The 19,388-nt window shown below is 38.6% G+C and overlaps 2 protein-coding genes across 2 annotated transcripts; both read right to left on the bottom strand.

Annotated features, from left to right (window-relative positions):
* Positions 1 to 59: 59 nt before the first annotated feature.
* Positions 60 to 11,935, bottom strand: fance (FA complementation group E). Its single transcript, XM_062052905.1, has 11 exons — positions 11,643 to 11,935; positions 6,850 to 7,375; positions 6,672 to 6,755; positions 5,713 to 5,757; positions 5,584 to 5,640; positions 3,874 to 4,017; positions 3,683 to 3,806; positions 3,550 to 3,625; positions 1,136 to 1,202; positions 946 to 1,071; positions 60 to 850 (listed from the first exon to the last, which is right to left on the bottom strand). The coding sequence occupies exons 1-11, from the start codon at positions 11,855 to 11,857 to the stop codon at positions 752 to 754; spliced, it is 1,563 nt and encodes a 520-aa protein (XP_061908889.1). The 5' UTR covers positions 11,858 to 11,935; the 3' UTR covers positions 60 to 751.
* A 173-nt stretch (positions 11,936 to 12,108) lies between these two features.
* Positions 12,109 to 18,256, bottom strand: mkrn4 (makorin, ring finger protein, 4). The gene is made up of 8 exons (XM_062052911.1): positions 17,973 to 18,256; positions 17,071 to 17,199; positions 16,752 to 16,984; positions 16,614 to 16,675; positions 16,240 to 16,496; positions 16,058 to 16,165; positions 12,938 to 13,037; positions 12,109 to 12,867 (listed from the first exon to the last, which is right to left on the bottom strand). Exons 1-8 carry the CDS (start codon positions 18,011 to 18,013, stop codon positions 12,706 to 12,708), a joined length of 1,092 nt encoding a protein of 363 aa, XP_061908895.1. The 5' UTR covers positions 18,014 to 18,256; the 3' UTR covers positions 12,109 to 12,705.
* Positions 18,257 to 19,388: the final 1,132 nt, after the last annotated feature.

Genomic DNA, 19,388 nt, shown 5'->3' with positions numbered 1-19,388 from the left:
TCAAGCGTCGCTAACGTTTTTTTATATACCTTTATTTATAAATATTCAACATTTACAAACAAACATATGAAAACAAGTCTAAAACACTACCAGAATGTTGTTAATACAATAAAGTAATTATAGTACAATGTTATAGGCTCACACAAGTGCTGTAAATAGTTTAAATTTGGAGCATAGCATCATAGTTTTCACAGCTTGTTGGTTGTTAGAGATAGATAGCATTTTAAAGTAAAGTTCTAACTCTTTTTTTAATGGCACAAATAACAGGTTGGGTATTGAGAAACTTACATTTATGAATATAAAACTTAGCCAGAGGTTGCAAAGGAAAAATTCCTCTTCACATTTTTTCTCATACTGTGTAAATCCAAATAGCACATCTTTAAGACAAAGTACAAATTTTGTCATAAATATTGTCCAAGATGAAACGACAGATGCCTTGATATAGTGATCGAGTGCTTTCACAAGTCCAAAACAGGTGGTAAACAGTCTCTGGATGCAGGTAACATCAATGTCCTTCTTGTATCTAACCATCACAGTCGTAATAACGATGAATGAGGTGGCAACTTGTCCAGGGTGTACCCCATCTTCCGTCCGTGTGCAGCTGTGATAGGCTACAGCACCCCGAGCGACCCAAAATGGACAAGCGGTAGAAAACGGATGGATGGATGTCTGAACTGTACATTGACCTGTAGACAAAAATAGTAAATATTCACTACAATAACAATATGTGTATTGAAAACTGTACACATATTTATGGGATTCTTTTCAATGCTGCTTGGAGAGACTTTTTTAAGAATGTCTCATGGATCATCAAGCACTCAGATAAGGATTGTTTGTTTGGAGGCTTCACCTAGAAAATAAAACAGACCATCATAAACTGATGGATCAAACGATGTGGAAAAAAGTCAGCTTATATACACACACAGCGCAATTAAAAATACTTACAAAGCTGGCATACTTTGTGAGGATAGTCAACAACATTTTGGCAAACTTCATAGACTTTATGAATCGAGGACCCTGGCAAACCAACTGGGCAGTCAGCTGGGTGAACAGTTCTTCATTTATATCAGGCTGCAAAACAAACGTGACATGTCAGTGAAAGGGAATATTATGACTACGGGATCCATTTACTAACCTTGGAGTCCAGCAAGCTGTGAATAATAGAAAGCACTGGCTCACTCCATGATATTTTGAACGTCATTCTGGAAGTAAAATAAAATGAATAACAAAAATGTAACAAAAGTACATCTTTGATTGTTACAAGCAATGCAGCGTTTAAAAGTCTCACTTACTACTATTTTTAGACTATGATAAAGACATTTTGAGTTCACAAGAGTGCATTTGAAGAGTGTTGAACACAGTCTGGTCTTGATGGTGAATTTTAGCTTTTAGTAAGCCCAAACCTATAACAAGCCGTTTTGTGTGTCTGTAGCTTTAATGCTAATGAGTGGCGTGTTTGTCCATGCCTATCTATAAAAAAGTGCACTTTATCCACTTTTTATTATCCCCACTTGTCTGACATAATACAAACCCCGTTTCCATATGAGTTGGGAAATTGTGTTAGATATAAATATAAACGGAATACAATGATTTGCAAATCCTTTTCAACCCATATTCAATTGAATGCACTACAAAGACAAGATATTTGGTGTTCAAATATGGTTTTTTTTTTGCAAATAATAATTAACTTAGAATTTCATGGCTGCAACACGTGCCAAAGTAGTTGGGAAAGGGCATGTTCACCACTGTGTTACATCACCTTTTCTTTTAACAACACTCAATAAACGATTGGGAACTGAGGAAACTAATTGTTGAAGCTTTGAAAGTGGAATTCTTTTCCATTCTTGTTTTATGTAGAGCTTCAGTCGTTCAACAGTCCGGGGTCTCCGCTGTCGTATTTTACGCTTCATAATGCGCCACACATTTTCGATGGGAGACAGGTCTGGACTGCAGGCGATCCAGGAAAGTACCCGCACTCTTTTTTTACGAAGCCACGCTGTTGTAACACGTGCTGAATGTGGCTTGGCATTGTCTTGCTGAAATAAGCAGGGGCGTCCATGAAAAAGACAGCGCTCAGATGGCAGCATATGTTGTTCCAAAACCTGTATGTACCTTTCAGCATTAATGGTGCCTTCACAAATGTGTATGTTACCCATGCTTTGGCTTTTGAACTTTGCGTCGATAACAGTCTGGATGGTTCGCTAACCCTTTGGTCCGGATGACACGATGTCGAATATTTCCAAAAACAATTTGAAATGTGGACTCGTCAGACCACAGAACACTTTTCCACTTTGCATGAGTCCATCTTAGATGATCTCGGGCCCAGAGAAGCCGGCGGCGTTTCTGGATGTTGATAAATGGCTTTCGCTTTGCATAGTAGAGCTTTAACTTGCACTTACAGATGTAGCGACCAACTGTATTTAGTGACAGTGGTTTTGTGAAGTGTTCCTGAGCCCATGTGGTGATATCCTTTAGAGATTGATGTCGGTTTTTGATACAGTGCCGTCTGAGGGATCGAAGGTCACGGTCATTCAATGTTGGTTTCTGGCCATGCCGCTTACGTGGAGTGATTTCTCCAGATTCTTTTAACCTTTTGATGATATTATGGACCGTAGATGTTGAAATCCCTAAATTTCTTGCAATTGCACTTTGAGAAATGTTGTTCTTAAACTGTTTGACTATTTGCTCACGCAGAAGTGGACAAAGGGGTGTACCTCGCCCCATCCTTCTTGTGAAAGACTGAGCATTTTTTGGGAAGCTGTTTTTATACCCAATCATGGCACCCACCTGTTCCCAATTAGCCTGCACACCTGTGGGATGTTCCAAATAATTGTTTGATGAGCATTCCTCAACTTTATCAGTATTTATTGCCACCTTTCCCAACTTCTTTGTCCTGTGTTGCTGGCATCAAATTCTAAATTAATGATTATTTGCAACAAAAAAAAAGTTTATCAGTTTGAACATCAAATATGTTGTCTTTGTATCATATTCAACTGAATATGGGTTGAAAATGATTTGCAAATAATTGTATTCCGTTTATATTTACATCTAACACAATTACCCAACTCATATGGAAACGGGGTTTGTAGATGACATATATCATTGCAAACAACAACATACACAGGACATAAACTTTATTAACACTAACGTAAATATGTAAGCTACAGTTTACATATATACTGAAGAAAAACAAAATGATCAAACTGTAGCTGACCAGGCATTATTTTAAGATATGTAGCAAAGCCTATAGTTCAATTTTTTTTTTTTTTTAATTTGTCTTCGGGGAAATGGTGGACACATACACAAGTTGAGCTCATCTAACTAAGGGCAGTTCATAATGTCCTTTAGGAAGGAGGTTTTTTTTATTGATGATGTTATGAATACCCAAAACTTCTTCAAAAGGGAGTGTTTGAGATACATATTTTCTCAATGGTTAAGCTTGTTGTCCTTCAATGGTCATAAACTGGGTTTAGGGACACCTGTTACTTTTTTAACATCTTTAAAATGTTTATTTAGCATAGTAGGGGATATTTAAAAGTTTTGCCTTACTGAAGCACAAGAAGTGTGTAGTGGGAATCAAGACAGCCTTCTATCAGCTTGTTGAGCAGCTCAGCTTGGGCATTCCCTAAAAAACAATCAGAATTCAATCTATGCTTCAACTATGAGGTGACATTTTCCTCACCTAAACTCTCATCTTGGAGAAGCGGTCCAATCAAAGCGTGGCACATTGATCTAGTGTAGCGGCTGCAGAGTGACATCACCACGGTCACCAGGCATCTGGAAGCTGGCTCTGTGAGGGACAGGACCTGCACACAGCAGTGACTTCTTACCATGACAGCATTGTGTACATTTAGGTGAATAGTGAGCATGTACCCTCTGCAGCAGGAGGCTCTTGATGAGCATCGCTGCCGTGCTGAAGCTGAGGTCAGGCGAGAGAGCCAGTAGGCTGCTGCAAAGTTTAGGCAGAGTCTGCTCTGCTATGTCAGACAAATTCAGCATGGAACAGAGCACCTCCACCTTTTTACACAAGAGAAGTTGGGAATTATGCCTTTTTCTCCTGCGTCATCAAATCCCAATCTTTGCTTGGATGCTCTTGTTGATACATGACTACAATAGACTACAGTGGTACCTCAACTTTCAAGTAATTTGAGATAGGAGATGTCTCTCAGCTGTTTGTTATGCTTTAAGTTGTGAGTATACCTTAAGTTACAAGAAGAATGACATTCCCCTATGACTATCTGCTGTCTTCCTGATGGACTGGACTCCCACATTGTCTATTAATTTAACAACTCATTAACTATACCCACTCGACAGCCATTGCAGCCCATCGTCCCAGAAGGTGGGTGCCTACATATGCGGCTCCTTCTCAAGGATTCTTCTTTTTCCCCAGGTGCGGTCTTTTGAGTTTTTCCTTACCCAGATGTGGGTGTAGATCAGGGGACATTGATGTGAGTTTGGAAGCCCTTTGATACACTTGTGATTAGGGAGTCACAGACTATATGAATATATACTAAACTGCTACTACTATACTATATATTTACCGTCGGTTTAAGTAATATTTGTAACAGGGCTGTGCCGTTTGAGCAATTATATTGTTACACATTGTTGTGCCTGTTTCGTTTAAACAAAAAACAAAACTGACCAAAAGAGTTAATAAATTGTTACACTTTGTTATTTCCGCTCTGACTACACAAAAAACCAACATAAGTTTTGATGAGACCGTTGAGATGAGATGCGCAGAGATCGAGATCCTGCCCTCCAACCATCGCAACTAAGAAAGTTGGTGCAAAGGAAAGGAAACCTTTATCAATATGTCCTACACGTAGCGTCAGTCCGCATCACACAAGCTGAACGCGTCCAAACGACAAACATTTATCCATACAAATATTGGCAAACGGCAGATGCTGTGTTTGACGTGTTTCAATTTGTTCTGTATAGTCCTGACTCAACAAACTGCGTGGTCGACCATAACATTTGGTACACAGATATACTTGCTGTAAACTTCTCCGGTCCGTCACTCAAATACGTCTTCGTGGAACATAAACAGCGATTCCCTGTTTCCTATTGTTACACGAAGGAGACAGTGTTGCCAGATGTCACTAGAGAAACGAGTTACAAGCTTTACAAAAACAAGTCGCGTGGACTTGGCAATACTGAACACCACAAGGGAACACGATTATTACATTAGCTCATAAAACTATTAAAGGTAAAGTACCAATGATTGTCACACACACACACAAGGTGTGGTGAGATTATCCTCTGCATTTGACCAATCACCCCCAACCCCTGGGAGGTGAGGGGAGGGTAATGTTTTACCAACCAAATTTCTTGCCTAAAAGTTTGTTTTTCTTTTTAAAACGCATGTCACATGTTAAACTTGTGGTGTTTTGAGGGGACCAAGCACGGATTAAATTGATTTCACTTCACTTCAATGGGGGGCGGGGGGGGGGGGGGGGGGGGGGCTGATTTGAGCTACGAGTGTTTTGTGTTAAGACCTTGTTCATGGAGCGCAATGTGTTTGTGACCTAAGGTACCACTGTAAAGCGTTTTTTTTTTCAAATGTAGAATGATCCCAGAACATACTTGTTTGGGGTCACAGTCATTAAACACTTGAAACACATCTGTCGAGCTCTGGTCCCACTGTGAAAAACATGACAGTAAGAGACAGTTATGACAAATCTGCGGTAAAACACAAAAACACTAATTTCTTACCTCTGTCTGGCTTTCCAGCAATTCCTTTATTTGGAGAGCAGGTGCCTGAGCAACCACATAGAAAGACAATTTATGTTTAATCTATTAGCTATCAATATTAGCAAGGACAGCGTCCGATAATATTTCTCCTGTCAAACTTTTTTTAATTGAGGTCCACATCGCAGTTATGGCGGCCCTCAGAGGGCTGCTTGTAACAATTAATAATAAATGAATATAAATATATATGGATTCTCCTCATAATACTTTAACACAATTGTCTGTGCATTTTTTCATATGCATTTGTACTAGATTTATCGGTAAAAACTGTCAGCTCAGTTACCAGAATTTTTTAAATTAAATTTACAGCGTTTTTACAATTTAAAATGGAAAAACAGTACTAAATTCTGTCACAGTAAAATCTACACTTGTTTTATCGCCGTATTACTGCAAATGGAAAAACGTTACCACTGTTTTTAAGGTAAAAAATGGAAGCTCAGATGCCAGAATTTTTCTGTAAAAAAACAGTGGTGATGTTTTTCAATTTACACTAATATGCTGTAAAAACTACCGTCAATTTTACGGTAAAACACTGACAGTTAAACGCCAGAATTTTAATGTAAAATATATTATTTTTGCAGTGTACAATTTGAGGGATAACTTGCTTTAAAGTCATAAGTCGAGCAGAAATGTAAGTACCGGTATTTAATTTATTTTAGCAAAAAAAATGTATTGCATTATTAGATGATATTAAAGTTTAAAAGATATGCAGTTACATGCAGAACATGTATTATTTTTCTGTCACAATAGAAAGAACAAATACATGTATTAAGAAAAGATTAAGTACTTTTAGGATTTTGCGGGCCATATTAAATGATGTGGCAGGCCAGATCAGCCCCCTGGGCCTGGAGTTTAACACCTGCTTTTTAGAAAAATAAATGTGAAAAAAATGGTCAAAATTGACATAAAACCATGTATCTTACCATGATATGTTCAGGTAGAGAATCACAGCTGTTGTCCTGTGCAGTCACCTCACTTGGAGCATCCCCTTCCAATTTTTCTGCCACCTAGGACAGTGTCTTACAAATGTCAAGGTTACCAGAATACTCATATTTCTCCATTTGTATAAAAATTAGGTCAAATTGTAAAAATAGTATGTACCTTCATGTCGTTAGGCAGATGATCCTGAGTGCTTTCCTGTGCTGGTTCCTCTGCATCCAATCCCTCCTCTCTCACTTTCTCTGCATTCACGTGCCCACTTCTACTTTCCTCTATCTTCAATCGCTTGCTCTGCTGCAATATTTCCTCATCTGAATCCAGAATATCAAAGTTACCCTTCCTTTTCTTTTGTTTCCCCAACTCCAACAAACAAGGCGTATTCTGAGATTCCTCTGTTTCAATGCTGAAGCACTCAGCCCACCCTGCAGTGTCTCCACCCAATCGCTGGGAAAGCTTCTCAAGTCTGCCACGGCATACTGGAGTAAACAGGTGCTCCTTATTGAGGGAGCCCAGATTTCTCTCCAGTTGTCTCGTCAACGCACTAACCCAAGGACTAGGGCTGCTGTCCTGACTGAGGCACTGAAGTAGACGGAGAACAGCAGCTTTGGGAAGAAGCGAGTGGATCAGGTAGATGAACGTCAGCAGGTTTTGTTTGAACAATGCAGGAAACAGGCACACCAGGGCTTTGCTAGAATATGTGAGATAGAAAAATGGTAATTACCTGAGGCACAATACAGCAATTTTAGACATTGCACTGTAAGGAAAATAATTATAAAACACGCCAACTTTCCTCCTATAGTAAATATGTGTGGGGTATTTATGTTCTTCCCACTTCTGAATTATGGCTCTTATGGTGCCAACTGCAAGATTCCAAAATATATATCTAATCGGTGGCATCAGTCTGCTTACAATAAGATTCTAGGAGAGCAAGACCTGAGGGATGTCCATCTCTAAAGATATGAGGTGGATGACCAGCTGATTACTGAAGCGACCTTATGAAAAATTACATTTTGGAATCAGATTTTTTTTTTACTTTCTTAAGCCAAATCTGTCAATCAACTTCAGCCATGAACAAATATATGTTTTGTTTTTTTACCCCTTTGAAGGCCGTTTGATCAAATGATGTCACAGTTGTCAATCAGTATAAATGTGCATAACATTGGTTGTTTTACTCATTTTAAACCAGTGACAATTTCTGATCAAAAAAGACTTCACAAGGGTTAAAAAAAAAAACCTTACATGTTTAATATTTTTGTTTAGGACTGGAGTCTACTGAGAAAATTGAATGGAAAAAGTAAAATAAATATGAAACCAAAAACTTTATTTTATTGTCCTCTTTAGCTTTGGGGGTGGAATGAATGTCCCCATATGGTAAAACATATCTCATTGCTCTTTAACAGGGATGTTCAACTAAACTGTTTTGGGGGCCACATTTCCAGAAAGCTATAAGAACTGGGGGGTGGGGACTTCTCCCTTTGTATTTGTCCTATTTTTATATTCCTGATCATCAGAGTCCTCTACCGTATGTTTAATGTTCTCAGAGTTAGAGTGCTTTGCTGTTTTTAAGGACCTCCTGCAAAAAAGCTAATCAAAGATCATATCTATGACAGCACTCTAGTGTTTTTAGGAATCTGCAGCATAAAATGTGAGGCCCACACAGGTTTTTTGAACCAAACTCATGGGCCACCAGTTGAATAGCCCAAATGATGAAAAATAATTTAACTCAGGGGGTCCGGTATGGTGTTATTCCCGAGCCGGATTTGGGTCCCAAGCTGCAAGTTCAATAGCCATGCTCAGTAATATTGTAATTCTGCAGTGTTTTTTGGTGCATTTTTGTCAACTTTTGGATCTGCCTTTGGGGATTTCTTTTGGTCATGGATAGCTGACTAGCATGACTATCTGCTTGCTCTCTGCCACACCGAAGTTCATGTGGAAAGAATGGGGGAGATGTGGAGGAAGAGACGGGGCTGCGGAGCTAGCGCTGAGCGTCGGGATGGACGAGCTTCACGGCTGATTGAGCATGTATCGAACACTTTGGTTCCTCTGGACGGATTCTTGCTCATCCGCGCAGACTGGACATTGGCCAAGAGCTCGTAGGCAGCCTTGGACAGTCGGCTCTCTTGGTTGCTTTGTTGAGTCTGGTCCTGTTTCTGGCCGTGCTGCACTCCCACTCCAGCAGTCAATGGGTGGAGCATGTCAGAGGCCACCAGTGAATATGGATGTTAAATGGCGTTTTTGTTCAGTTCTCTATGTATGGTGCAATCCTATGTCTACAATATTTATTAATTATTGCTCATTTTTTGGTTGTGTTTTGTTTTACTTTTGTAGTTGTATGCATAAATGGCAGCTGGTTGCATCAGCTCTGTGCTCCTTTAATGTTGTTTATGTTCATTGGGGTTTTTTTTGTTTCTCTCTTGTTTTCATGTATTTTTACCTTATTTTGTGGACTTTTTGTATCTGCAATGCAACTGCATAATTTCCCCATTGTGGGATGAATAAAGTCTATCCTACCCTATCCTGAAGTGTAGTCCAGTGATAGGAAACTCAACACCTACTTTACTGAGTCACTCACTAAAGCAAATAAGGAACTCCTACTAATCAGGTACTAATTCCGCGTGGAGACAGGAGGAGATGCGGAGGAAAAGACAGGGCTGCGGAGCTAGCGTTGAGCATCGGGATGGACGAGCTTCACGAGCCCTGGCTGATCAAGCATGTATTGGACACTTTGGTCTAGCTGGACTGGTGTCTTCACCAAGGCAACAAAAGGTGTATAATTTGTATCAAATGGATATTTAAAGCCTATCCCATGGTTTTCATCCCCTTTAACTAAACTTCACAAACAATACGCTTCAGCCTACTAAAAAAACAGAATATCTCCCCTCATGCAGGTTCAAGCAAGATGTGCATTTACAAGCATGTACAGTAAACTGGGTGGGCCAACAATAGTTTGCTCCCTTGTAATTTTGTCATTTAGCACAAAAAATAAATTGTACTGAACATGCTTGTAAATGCACGATGACAATCTTGTTCCTTAACAATTGTTCTCTCTCACTTCTAAAATAAAGACTACGCCACATATAGGAAGAACCTAAACAAGCTTGGATAATAATGTATACATGTAATCCAATGATTATTTAATGATTGTCTGCTTTAAGGTGGGAAGGATTTAAAAGATGCGATGTCACATCTAAAAAAATAACATTTTTGTAGATGATAAAAATCCCACTCAACATCCCACCTCCCCTGATGGCAGATAAAATGCAAATAATCAAATGTATATACTTGTTCTTATGCTTTCCGAACTCACTATGTTCACTGCTTGCTGTACATATCCTACGAAGTCAGACCTACACTGTTTCAATGTCCATTTCTCAGATGATGCAATTGTTGATGACTGAAGTGCTGATATCAACCAAGCCTAATCCCCCCCCCTACATCCCACCCCTCAGATTGTAAATAATGTAAATAATTCAATGATATACTCTGATGATTAACTTGTGTGATGACTGTATTATGCTGATAGTATGCCTCTCCCGAAAATCTCCCGGGACAACCATTTCTACCCGAATTTCTCCCGATTTCCAGCCGGACTTAAGGCACGCCCCCTCCAGGTCCGTGCGGACCTGAGTGAGGACAGCCTGTCGTCATGTCCGCTTGGCCAACCAAAAAGTAACCACAGAACACGATAGTGTTCTGTGGTTACTTTTTGGTTGGCCAACGGTTTACGTTGTATTGCGCACCCTGACGGCAAGTGTGGGAGTCGGTTCTGAAGTATGAAGTAAAGAGACGTAACTTCGTCACCTCGCCTGGCTATTGACTCCAACCCAGAATATTACACTGCCCATACCCTCCTTCAAAGGCTGTACTACTGGCTGCAAAGCATTGCACTTTCAAATACAACGAGTAGAGAGGAGTGTTGTGTGTATATGTGTAAATAAATGAACACTGAAATTCAAGTATTTATTGTTTATATATATATATATACACACACAGTGTATATATATATATTTATAGCTAGAATTCACTGAAAGTCATTTATTTAATTTATTTATATATATATATAAATATATATACATATATATATAAGAAATACTTACATTTCAGTGAATCCTAGCTATAAATATACTCCTCCCCCTTAGCCCCGCCCCCGCCCACCTCAACCCCCCTCCCAAATCTCCCGAATGTGGAGGTCTCAAAGTTGGCAAGTATGGGTGTTACCATTTAGTGGTCAATTGTACGGAATATGTAGTGTACAATCTACTAATAAAAGTTTCAATCAATCAATCTGGGCTAAACCCCGGATCTTTTATAATCCTAAATCCGCCCCCGGGTAATGCACCTTTTAACTATCATTTTTAATCCACTGTGTATCCTTTTTATGTTGCCCCTGATGTTTTAAATTGAATTGTTGTTTTGGGATAAATAGGATTCCTATTTGTGTTTGTTTAATAGTCGTGCATTGATTTAATAAGTCAAATTATCGCATATTATAGTTTTAAAATTATTGCTCGTACGTTTGTCTAGCAACTCTTGTCAATGCAAATGCTTTCACGCTTCACGTAAAACAACCAGGTACATGCAGACATTATACTGCTGCTTTCCCGCTGCCTCGCAAGACCCGTGTCACGTGACTACAAACTTAACACCACATTGGCTGTTCTGAGACACGAGTGACTTAATTTACCGGAAGTTATTTAAGCACTTTTTTTACACTTCATTTGTATAAGCTGAATTTTAAAACACTATTTTAAACACAAGGTTTTTTTTTTATTATTCAGTGAAATTGTCAGCATCATTTCTTGTCAACAAATCAGCTCAAAATTAAAAATGAAGTTACATAAATCCTTGTCAAAAACAGCTTCGATGAATAAAGACAAAAATGACCTCTATGCAGCTTCGTTAAACTAAAAGTGAAATGAACACTACTTAAGTGATTTCTTCCAGCACTGACTTACACTGTAAGAGGTCGTCCATCCGTCCCTGGGTAGACGACTTCGTCTCGACAAAGCGTGTCTACCAAGTTGGTCCACGACGACAATTCGGGATTAGCCCGCTGCTGCCTCCGGAAGACATCCAGCGCCCTGTGGGCACCGGAGACTCCAGAGAGCAATGACCGGACCAACAACTTCGACTGGCCGTCAAAGCGGCTCAAAAAATGGTTACCGTTCATTTTGAGCTAGAACACCAACATCCGCCTCAGTTGTTTACTTTTCTTCTTCGTGAGTGTAGCTGGGCTTAAAACACCACACCCCCATCTACTGGCCAGCCACCTCACTTACACTGCACAAGTATTAATAGAAAGAGCATGAAGCGTTTTCAGTGAGACAAAATGTGAAGTAGTTTATTTTTAGTGTACGAGTACAACTTGTTTTAAAAGAAATAAAAAGGAAGCCCTTAATAGTTATGCCAAAACTAGGGAATGGTGTCATTGTAATTTATTCAAAAGTAATCTTTAATTGGCATCAACCGTAAAGGAGTCCAGTACATTTTTTTTGTTTTTTTTAAATCTTTAGACAATTTTTAAGAAAAACACCATTCACACACCACTTTTAAAATACCCATATATCTAGTTCTGTCAGTATTGAGCCCTCTAATCTAACAAGAGGCAAAGAAAGTAAATGTATCTGTCAAGGTTTAAATCACTATGGCTGCAGAAAGATATATACTCTATATAAAAAAAAACAACCGGGGGGCATAGCCGAAACCCAATCCTTATTCATCCTCACAAGACGGCTTACATTAGTTTGAGTAAGGATTGTACGTACAATTCATGTTTGCCGTCTACTGCAGCAGGTCAGGTCAGATTAGTGTCTCTCTGGTTTAAGCAAGTCGGTGAAATCAGGTGCTATATAGTATGACCTCACATAAACCTGCATGGTGTATGAATACCCTTGCCTGCCCCAACAGTTCTAATTGTCCAAGGGCAGGCAGGAGCAGTTGTGTCATTACATCTGTGGGGTGACAATTTTCTGGCCTATTTCAGTGGTTCAAACACTGAAAAAAAAGAAAGGAAAAAGCTCAGAAACAGTACTTGTCCAGGAATAAAAAATCGTCACTGTCATCGTCGTCGTCGTCATCAGCACCGAGAAGAGTCATGGCAATGAAGAAATTGAGCAGGTCTACGCCATCGTAGTCATCGTCGTCGTCATCATCATCGTCGTCATCATCATCCGTGTTGCACTAATCAGTTAAATACATGTTAACCTGTGTTCACCAAAGTATGATTAGTCAAGGTTTGTGTGATACATACCAGAAATGAGCTACGTCGTGCAGACTTGTCATGCCGGTAAAGGCACTCCGTCTTGAAGGGGCAGCATTTATATCGTGCATAGTAAGTGCAGCTACGCTTACTAAGAAAAAGACAAGAGAGAGTGTTCATTTACATTGGTCATTCATCCAAATGATTAAGAATTAGGATTGAAAATGATCTTGTTTTTTAGTTTTGTTTTGCATGTTAAATGTTCTTAAATTTCATCTGTAAATGTAAAAGTTGATCGTCCAAGTCCAAGGTAACAAAATTCCCTCCAAACTAACTAAGTGCTTACTTAGTATATAGACTATGGGGGGCACAACTTGACTGCTCACACAGTGCCTTTGTCCTGATGTCTACCATCTAATCAAGAACAGTTTCAATCTGTTGAGTAAGAATGTTAATGCAAACGTCTGCACCAACAGAAATCCTCAACGTGTCTTGCTTGATCTGTGCTAAAATGTCAAAGGGCCAACAGAGCTTGAATTTTGTAAGAAAAAAAGGCAAAACTTTGATTTCAGTTATTAAGAGTCAACATTTTTGGTAAATAATTCAGTTGCTCTATTTTTTTCCTTTTTGTTTTTTCCCCCACATCCCCGTTTTAATAGCGCTTTATCAGGGTTGATCGTGTCTTGCGACGTCAAATCTGTGAGCAGCCTCAACTACTTAGCTTGTAAGCAGGTGGACGAGAAATGCTATATAAATATATATCACTTCACTTATTGCAGCTATAAATAATCAATGGCAGACCTTTTTGTGAAGGGCACATCTAGGCCAATAATCAATAGGTCAATTAATCGAATAGTTAAGTGCATCCAGAAAGTATTCACAGCGTTTCACTTTTTCCACTTTGTTAGGTTAGAGCCTTATTCCAAAACGGAATATTTTTTCCCCTCAAAATTCTACACACAAAACCTCATAATGACAACGTAAAATGTTTTGGGGGTTTTCTCAAGTCTTTTTAACTACGATACCAAAAGCTTGGCAAACCTATCTGAGGACAAAAATTGATTTAATCCCTTTTGAAATAAGGCATCAACATAAAACGTTTGAAAAAGTGAAAAGCTGTTAATACTTTCCAGATGCACTGCAAGTTAAAATAAAAAAATAACTATAATTTTGCCAGCATCGATAAATGCCATATTCGTGTGTGTTTGTTTCTTTTTTTGACTTGAATAGTTAACCCCATGAATCGAATGGGGCCCAAAAATTCACAGTCCTACTGGAAAGTCTGAATTTTTTTTTTCAACTGACACAGGTGTCTACAATAGTATGTGAACTCGCAAATAAACTGCATTTCTTAGTATCGTTATCAAATATTAGGACGGGGCTAAACAAACGCCAAGGGGCAAGCCAGGAAAAGGCATGCCAATAGCTAAGCTAGCTTCAAACAACAAAATAAATACATTCTTAGTAATTTGAGTGTAGATGGAACTACATTACAGCAAAAAATAAACCACTATTAACAAATAGGTCAGTAAGAGCCTTTAAAGAGTAGTGTAATAACTGTTGATGTACCAGCATTGTCGCAGTTAGTACACAAAATGCAAATGGACGGATGCATCCATACATTGGTGGGGTCTACATCAAGGCTAGTATCACTATATGATCAATATTTTTATGTTTTTGTTAATGTATATTAATTCAGACACGGGAAGAATTTGAGCATACAAAGAATTTTAAAGACTAATGTAGTAGTAGGGTTGTCCTGTTGCCATACTTTTCAAAATAAAGGGGACCACAAAAAATTTCATACTGGCTTGGTTTTAACAGAAAATCTTGTGATACATTAAACATGTTTCCTCTTGCACTCAAATAATTTGGGGAGATTAAAATAGGCATTAAAAACACATACCGGTATGTAAATTTAATTTTTCGTATACATATAGCCTGCCATAATCTACAATTAGGTTAGAATAGAATATAAAGCTTTCCTGACAAAAATGCTTCATGATTCAGGGTTGTCACTCTTGGTTTGGCTTTGAGAAAAATACAAGAATACCATTAAAAACAATACTATGGCTAAAACTACACAGATAAGACATGTAGCAAGTAATTCAGTCGTTTTACCTGACTGTTTAAAACAATTTACCCTAGATGAGCGGTTTTGACTGCGCTGATTTGCAACAAGCCAAACATCTGTGTATGCGTCTATGTATCTGTATGTGCACAGCAGGGGAGCAAGTTAACTATATTACCTGTCACTTTTTAAACTCCTCGTGCAGATCTGGATGCTTGTTATTTAATTGTCTACCTACGTTTGAGGCAAAGTTGGCAATACTGTATTGCTACCTTTGGCGAGGCACGTTTTAAAGCGCTTCCGTGTTTAAAGCGTATAACCTTTATTGATAGTTTTGCAGCCCAAATACCTCCATATTGCACTTCACGCACCCTCTTTATTAACCAGTAGAATGTGTTTTTTGCAATTCTTCCTCTCCACACTCTTTTGGCTTGTATGCGCTGTGTACGCGTTTTGACACATCATTCGCCTCAGCTTTGTACGTTAAAAAATAAGTACCGGTATTTTTCAAAGGCAATATAGTAACGTTTTAATTCATTTTTTAGTACAGCCCTAGATATTAGTGTTTGATTTTTTTTGTAAAGTTATTATGTACTATTGACTTTGTTTTTCTCAAACAAACAGCAGTTTATTTTGTCAATATTGTTAAAACTGTCAATAGCACTCACCATAAATAAATGTAAAAAATTACAGTTAATACATGTGATCGGTATTGGCCAATCTCACCCATGAATGATCGGTATTGGAATCAGCAACATAAATCCCTAGTCGGAACATTCCTACTCGAAAAGAGCCTAATTTTGGGTTGGTGCACTAATTGTAAGTGTATCTTGTGTTTTTAATGTTGATTTAATAAATAAATACAATTTAAAAAAATTATAAACGATACCGATAATTAAAAAAACAATACCGATAATTTCCGATATTACATTTTAAAGCATTTATCGGCCAATAATATCAGCACGCCGATATTATCGGACATCTCTACTTATAACATTAGGCTTTATGCATTAACCTCAACAGTCTATTTTCTGAGGGGAGACTTACAATGCCACATGCTCTCTAGTTTCCAATCATGGAGTCAAAATGTCTCAGCTTACCTGAATTTGTCTTTGAAGTCAGCTATAAGACTTTCCTTGGCCTGGCCTTCAACCCAGTATTTGTTGGGCACGTAAAAGGGGGATCTCACCCTGCATTGTGGACAGGTTCTAAAGCAGACAACACAAATCTGTCAAACTTGTGAAAGGTTTTTTTTAAAAAAAGGTACACGTACAAGACCTACTTCACGACTTCTTGCCCGAGGTCCTTCGTTTTTCTCCATGTCATGATGCATTGTAGGCAGAAGGCATGGGTACAGTTGGGCAAGATTCCAAACATCTGGTTTCTTGGATCCATCTTTTCATACACCTTGTCCATGCAAATACCACAGATGACGTCTCGACTCTTGAGGAAAGCCTCTGATGTCCTGCTGGAACTAGAGGCCGCAGCAGCAGCACCTACGTCTTCAGTGGAATTGGTTGGGGCCTCCTGTCCAAATGACTTTAAACATAGGTAGGTATTTATTGTCATTGCATAAGTACAACAAAACTTTGACTCTAAACATCAACTCTAACCTACTGGGTTCAACTTTAACTCACAAATAAAGCACACACAAACCTCTTTGCTATCACTTGCAGATGCCCATTCTGAGTTCTTAGGTGATCTTTGGTAAGAAGCATCTGCAGAAATGTTTAAAAAAGGGGAAGAAGTGAAAATCTGATTGGATACACTCAATGCTGAATGGCTACAAATTACATTGGAAGTGTTCCTCCGCTTGAAGGTTCCCAGTGTTTGAAGTGTGGCGTTCCCGCCTAGACGTCATCTCAGACATCACTGACCCCCTCCGGTCAGCAGGAGGTTGGACCATGGAGGAGATAGAAGATGAGGAAGAGGATGAGGAGGGAGACGAGGAGGAGGAAACAGTTTGTGCAGTCGCTCTTCGACCGCCACCATCCCCATGACTTTCAGGTTGAGGCAGGTGGATATACCTTGTCAGGAAACACAATCATTGCTCAGAAATGCACATTACTTTCTTCTTTATGGTACAACTGATCAAACAGCATTGTTTTATTACCTGCAGTGTTCACCATACCAGCATCCACCTTTCTGAAAGTATCTACATATTTGGGATGACAGTGCAGGGGGATACTCGTGTCGATAGTTGCATGTTTCTCCATACCGGCATGAACCATTTAAGAAATATCTACAAATTTACAAAAAAAGGGGGAAAGGAACATATCAAAACAGATCTCAAGATGTGCATGAGATTGGAATGTGCAATTAGCAACATTTTATTACTCCCTGACAATCCCAAATGAACGTTTTACACAAAGATAGGCAAAAGCTATTTGGTTTACAATGGTGGTTACACAAATAAAAACTATATATCAGCTCCGTTAATGAACGTTGAAAGTTAACGAATCCAACACGTATTTTGCCGCTTTGGAATTCACCACTCACGTTTAGACATAAAGAAACTGGGTGACTTTTATTGTGAGAAAACTAAGCTATGTTTTGTGGGGAAATGGCTACCAGGGTGTAACTGAACTTTTCCCGCTTCGAAACAAACACCATCTACTCCCTTATGGCGAGGTTTGTTTCTTCAATAACCCTCGGAAATCCTAATCTCACTCTTTGGCTGCGGCTACACGTTAGCTACGACCAATCTTAAAAACAAGTCAAAAGTTTTGATTTTAAGGCGACTGTCACTCGACATAAGCGTTAGACGACAAACATTACAAGTTGGACACAACGCATAAGAAAAACACTTAAAACTCTTCATTGTCTGATTTCCGTGCTGACGGTTAAGCCCACACAACACCATGTTGACGAACCAAAGACTCAACTTTTAGTTTCCGTTTAGAAACAGAAATCAACTTCAGCGACGGTGCGGTTTAAAATGGTTGCTTCTCGATTGTGGTAAAATCGTATGTATTTCTTTTGTCGAAAAAAAAAAAAGCGATAAATGTCGCTTACCTGCAGATAGCCCCGCTACGGTTGGAGGACGAGCGATCCATGGCGGAATCCTCCCTTGGTGTGTACGTGTGTGTGTGTGTTTGTGCTGCTCCTGCTGCTGTGCATGCGATCTGGCCGCTTCCCCCAACCGACTGTTTAAACAGTTGGCAGTTGGTCGCTTTGCCAATTGGCGTAGCGACGAGCCAATAGAAACGTGACGTCCTCTTTGATCGTCACCGTTTGCAATATATCCATATGACCTTTTATCTCTCCAAACTACTCTGGGACGTGCAGTCCAAGAGCCTCGTGACCAACGGAATGTCAGCACTCTTTGTATTAAGAGTAAATGTGGGGTGCAATCAAAAGTTTATCGAGATATCATTTTTCAAAACATCTGACGATCATTTCGAGACATTTGCTGAACATTATATGGCAAATAATCCACATTTGAAGACAGACAGCGAGGTCGGTTTCAACTTCCGGTCCACTATCTCTTTGTTTCATTCTGTTGCAGCCTATGGAATTTGTTTGATCACGTAACGGAAAAACGTATTAAAAGAGCCTTATTCATTTGCGTTCCTCGTAAATAAAATGTATTAATGCAATTGACTGTAATTTAATGACAATAATTAATATGTTCAAAAATAAGAAAAGTGCTCAGGATACAAACTTGAACACTGGGAAAATAGCATTTGGTATGAGACTTTACCATAAATATTCAAAAGAATACACAAGTGTGTGCTATCCAAACTTTACTTAAAAACAACAACAAAACAGTTTAGTTACAATTCACAGTCGTGCCTGGGCCATTCTACCGGATTGGTTCACAGTGAAATTGGAAATATTTTTTTAAAATTGTAAGTTTTGTTTTCAAAACTTTGTCCCTATATATATTATATTTTACAATATCAGAATATTTGGGAATGTGTCACTACCGAATCATAGGCTTCAAATATTAATATAAAACATTGTTACTCTGTTAATATCATGCTTACCTTGTGTAAAGATTTTTTTTTTTAATATTTAAGGTTTTTCATAATAAAACCCATAAAAATGATTTTTTGAACACATTTCCTTACTTCTTACTAATGAAACTATTCAAAATTGACACGCAATTTTTCTTTTTAAAATGAAATGATCAAATTGATTTCATAGTTATTGATTTATGAAATTGAACATACATTTAACCAATCAGTGTCATCATATTTTAGTTGATAACTCAATATACTTTCTTTTCTTTGTAAACACCGAGTGTTTAGGTCAGGGGTGTCCAAACTTTTTCCATTGAGGGCCGTACACGGAAAAATTAAAGCATGCGGGGGCCATTTTGATATTTTTCATTTTCAAATCATAACAAAATGTATAAATGTAAAGGGTCTCAGTCATTAAAATGTTAAAAATAAGTCACATTATTATTTTTGTAATTTTTCTTTAACG

Source organism: Entelurus aequoreus, linkage group LG07 (genome assembly GCF_033978785.1).
Source record: "Entelurus aequoreus isolate RoL-2023_Sb linkage group LG07, RoL_Eaeq_v1.1, whole genome shotgun sequence".
In the NCBI taxonomy this organism is placed as follows: domain Eukaryota; kingdom Metazoa; phylum Chordata; class Actinopteri; order Syngnathiformes; family Syngnathidae; genus Entelurus; species Entelurus aequoreus.
Note: the sequence above shows the minus strand (reverse complement) of the source record. Positions and strands in the feature narration are given on the sequence as shown.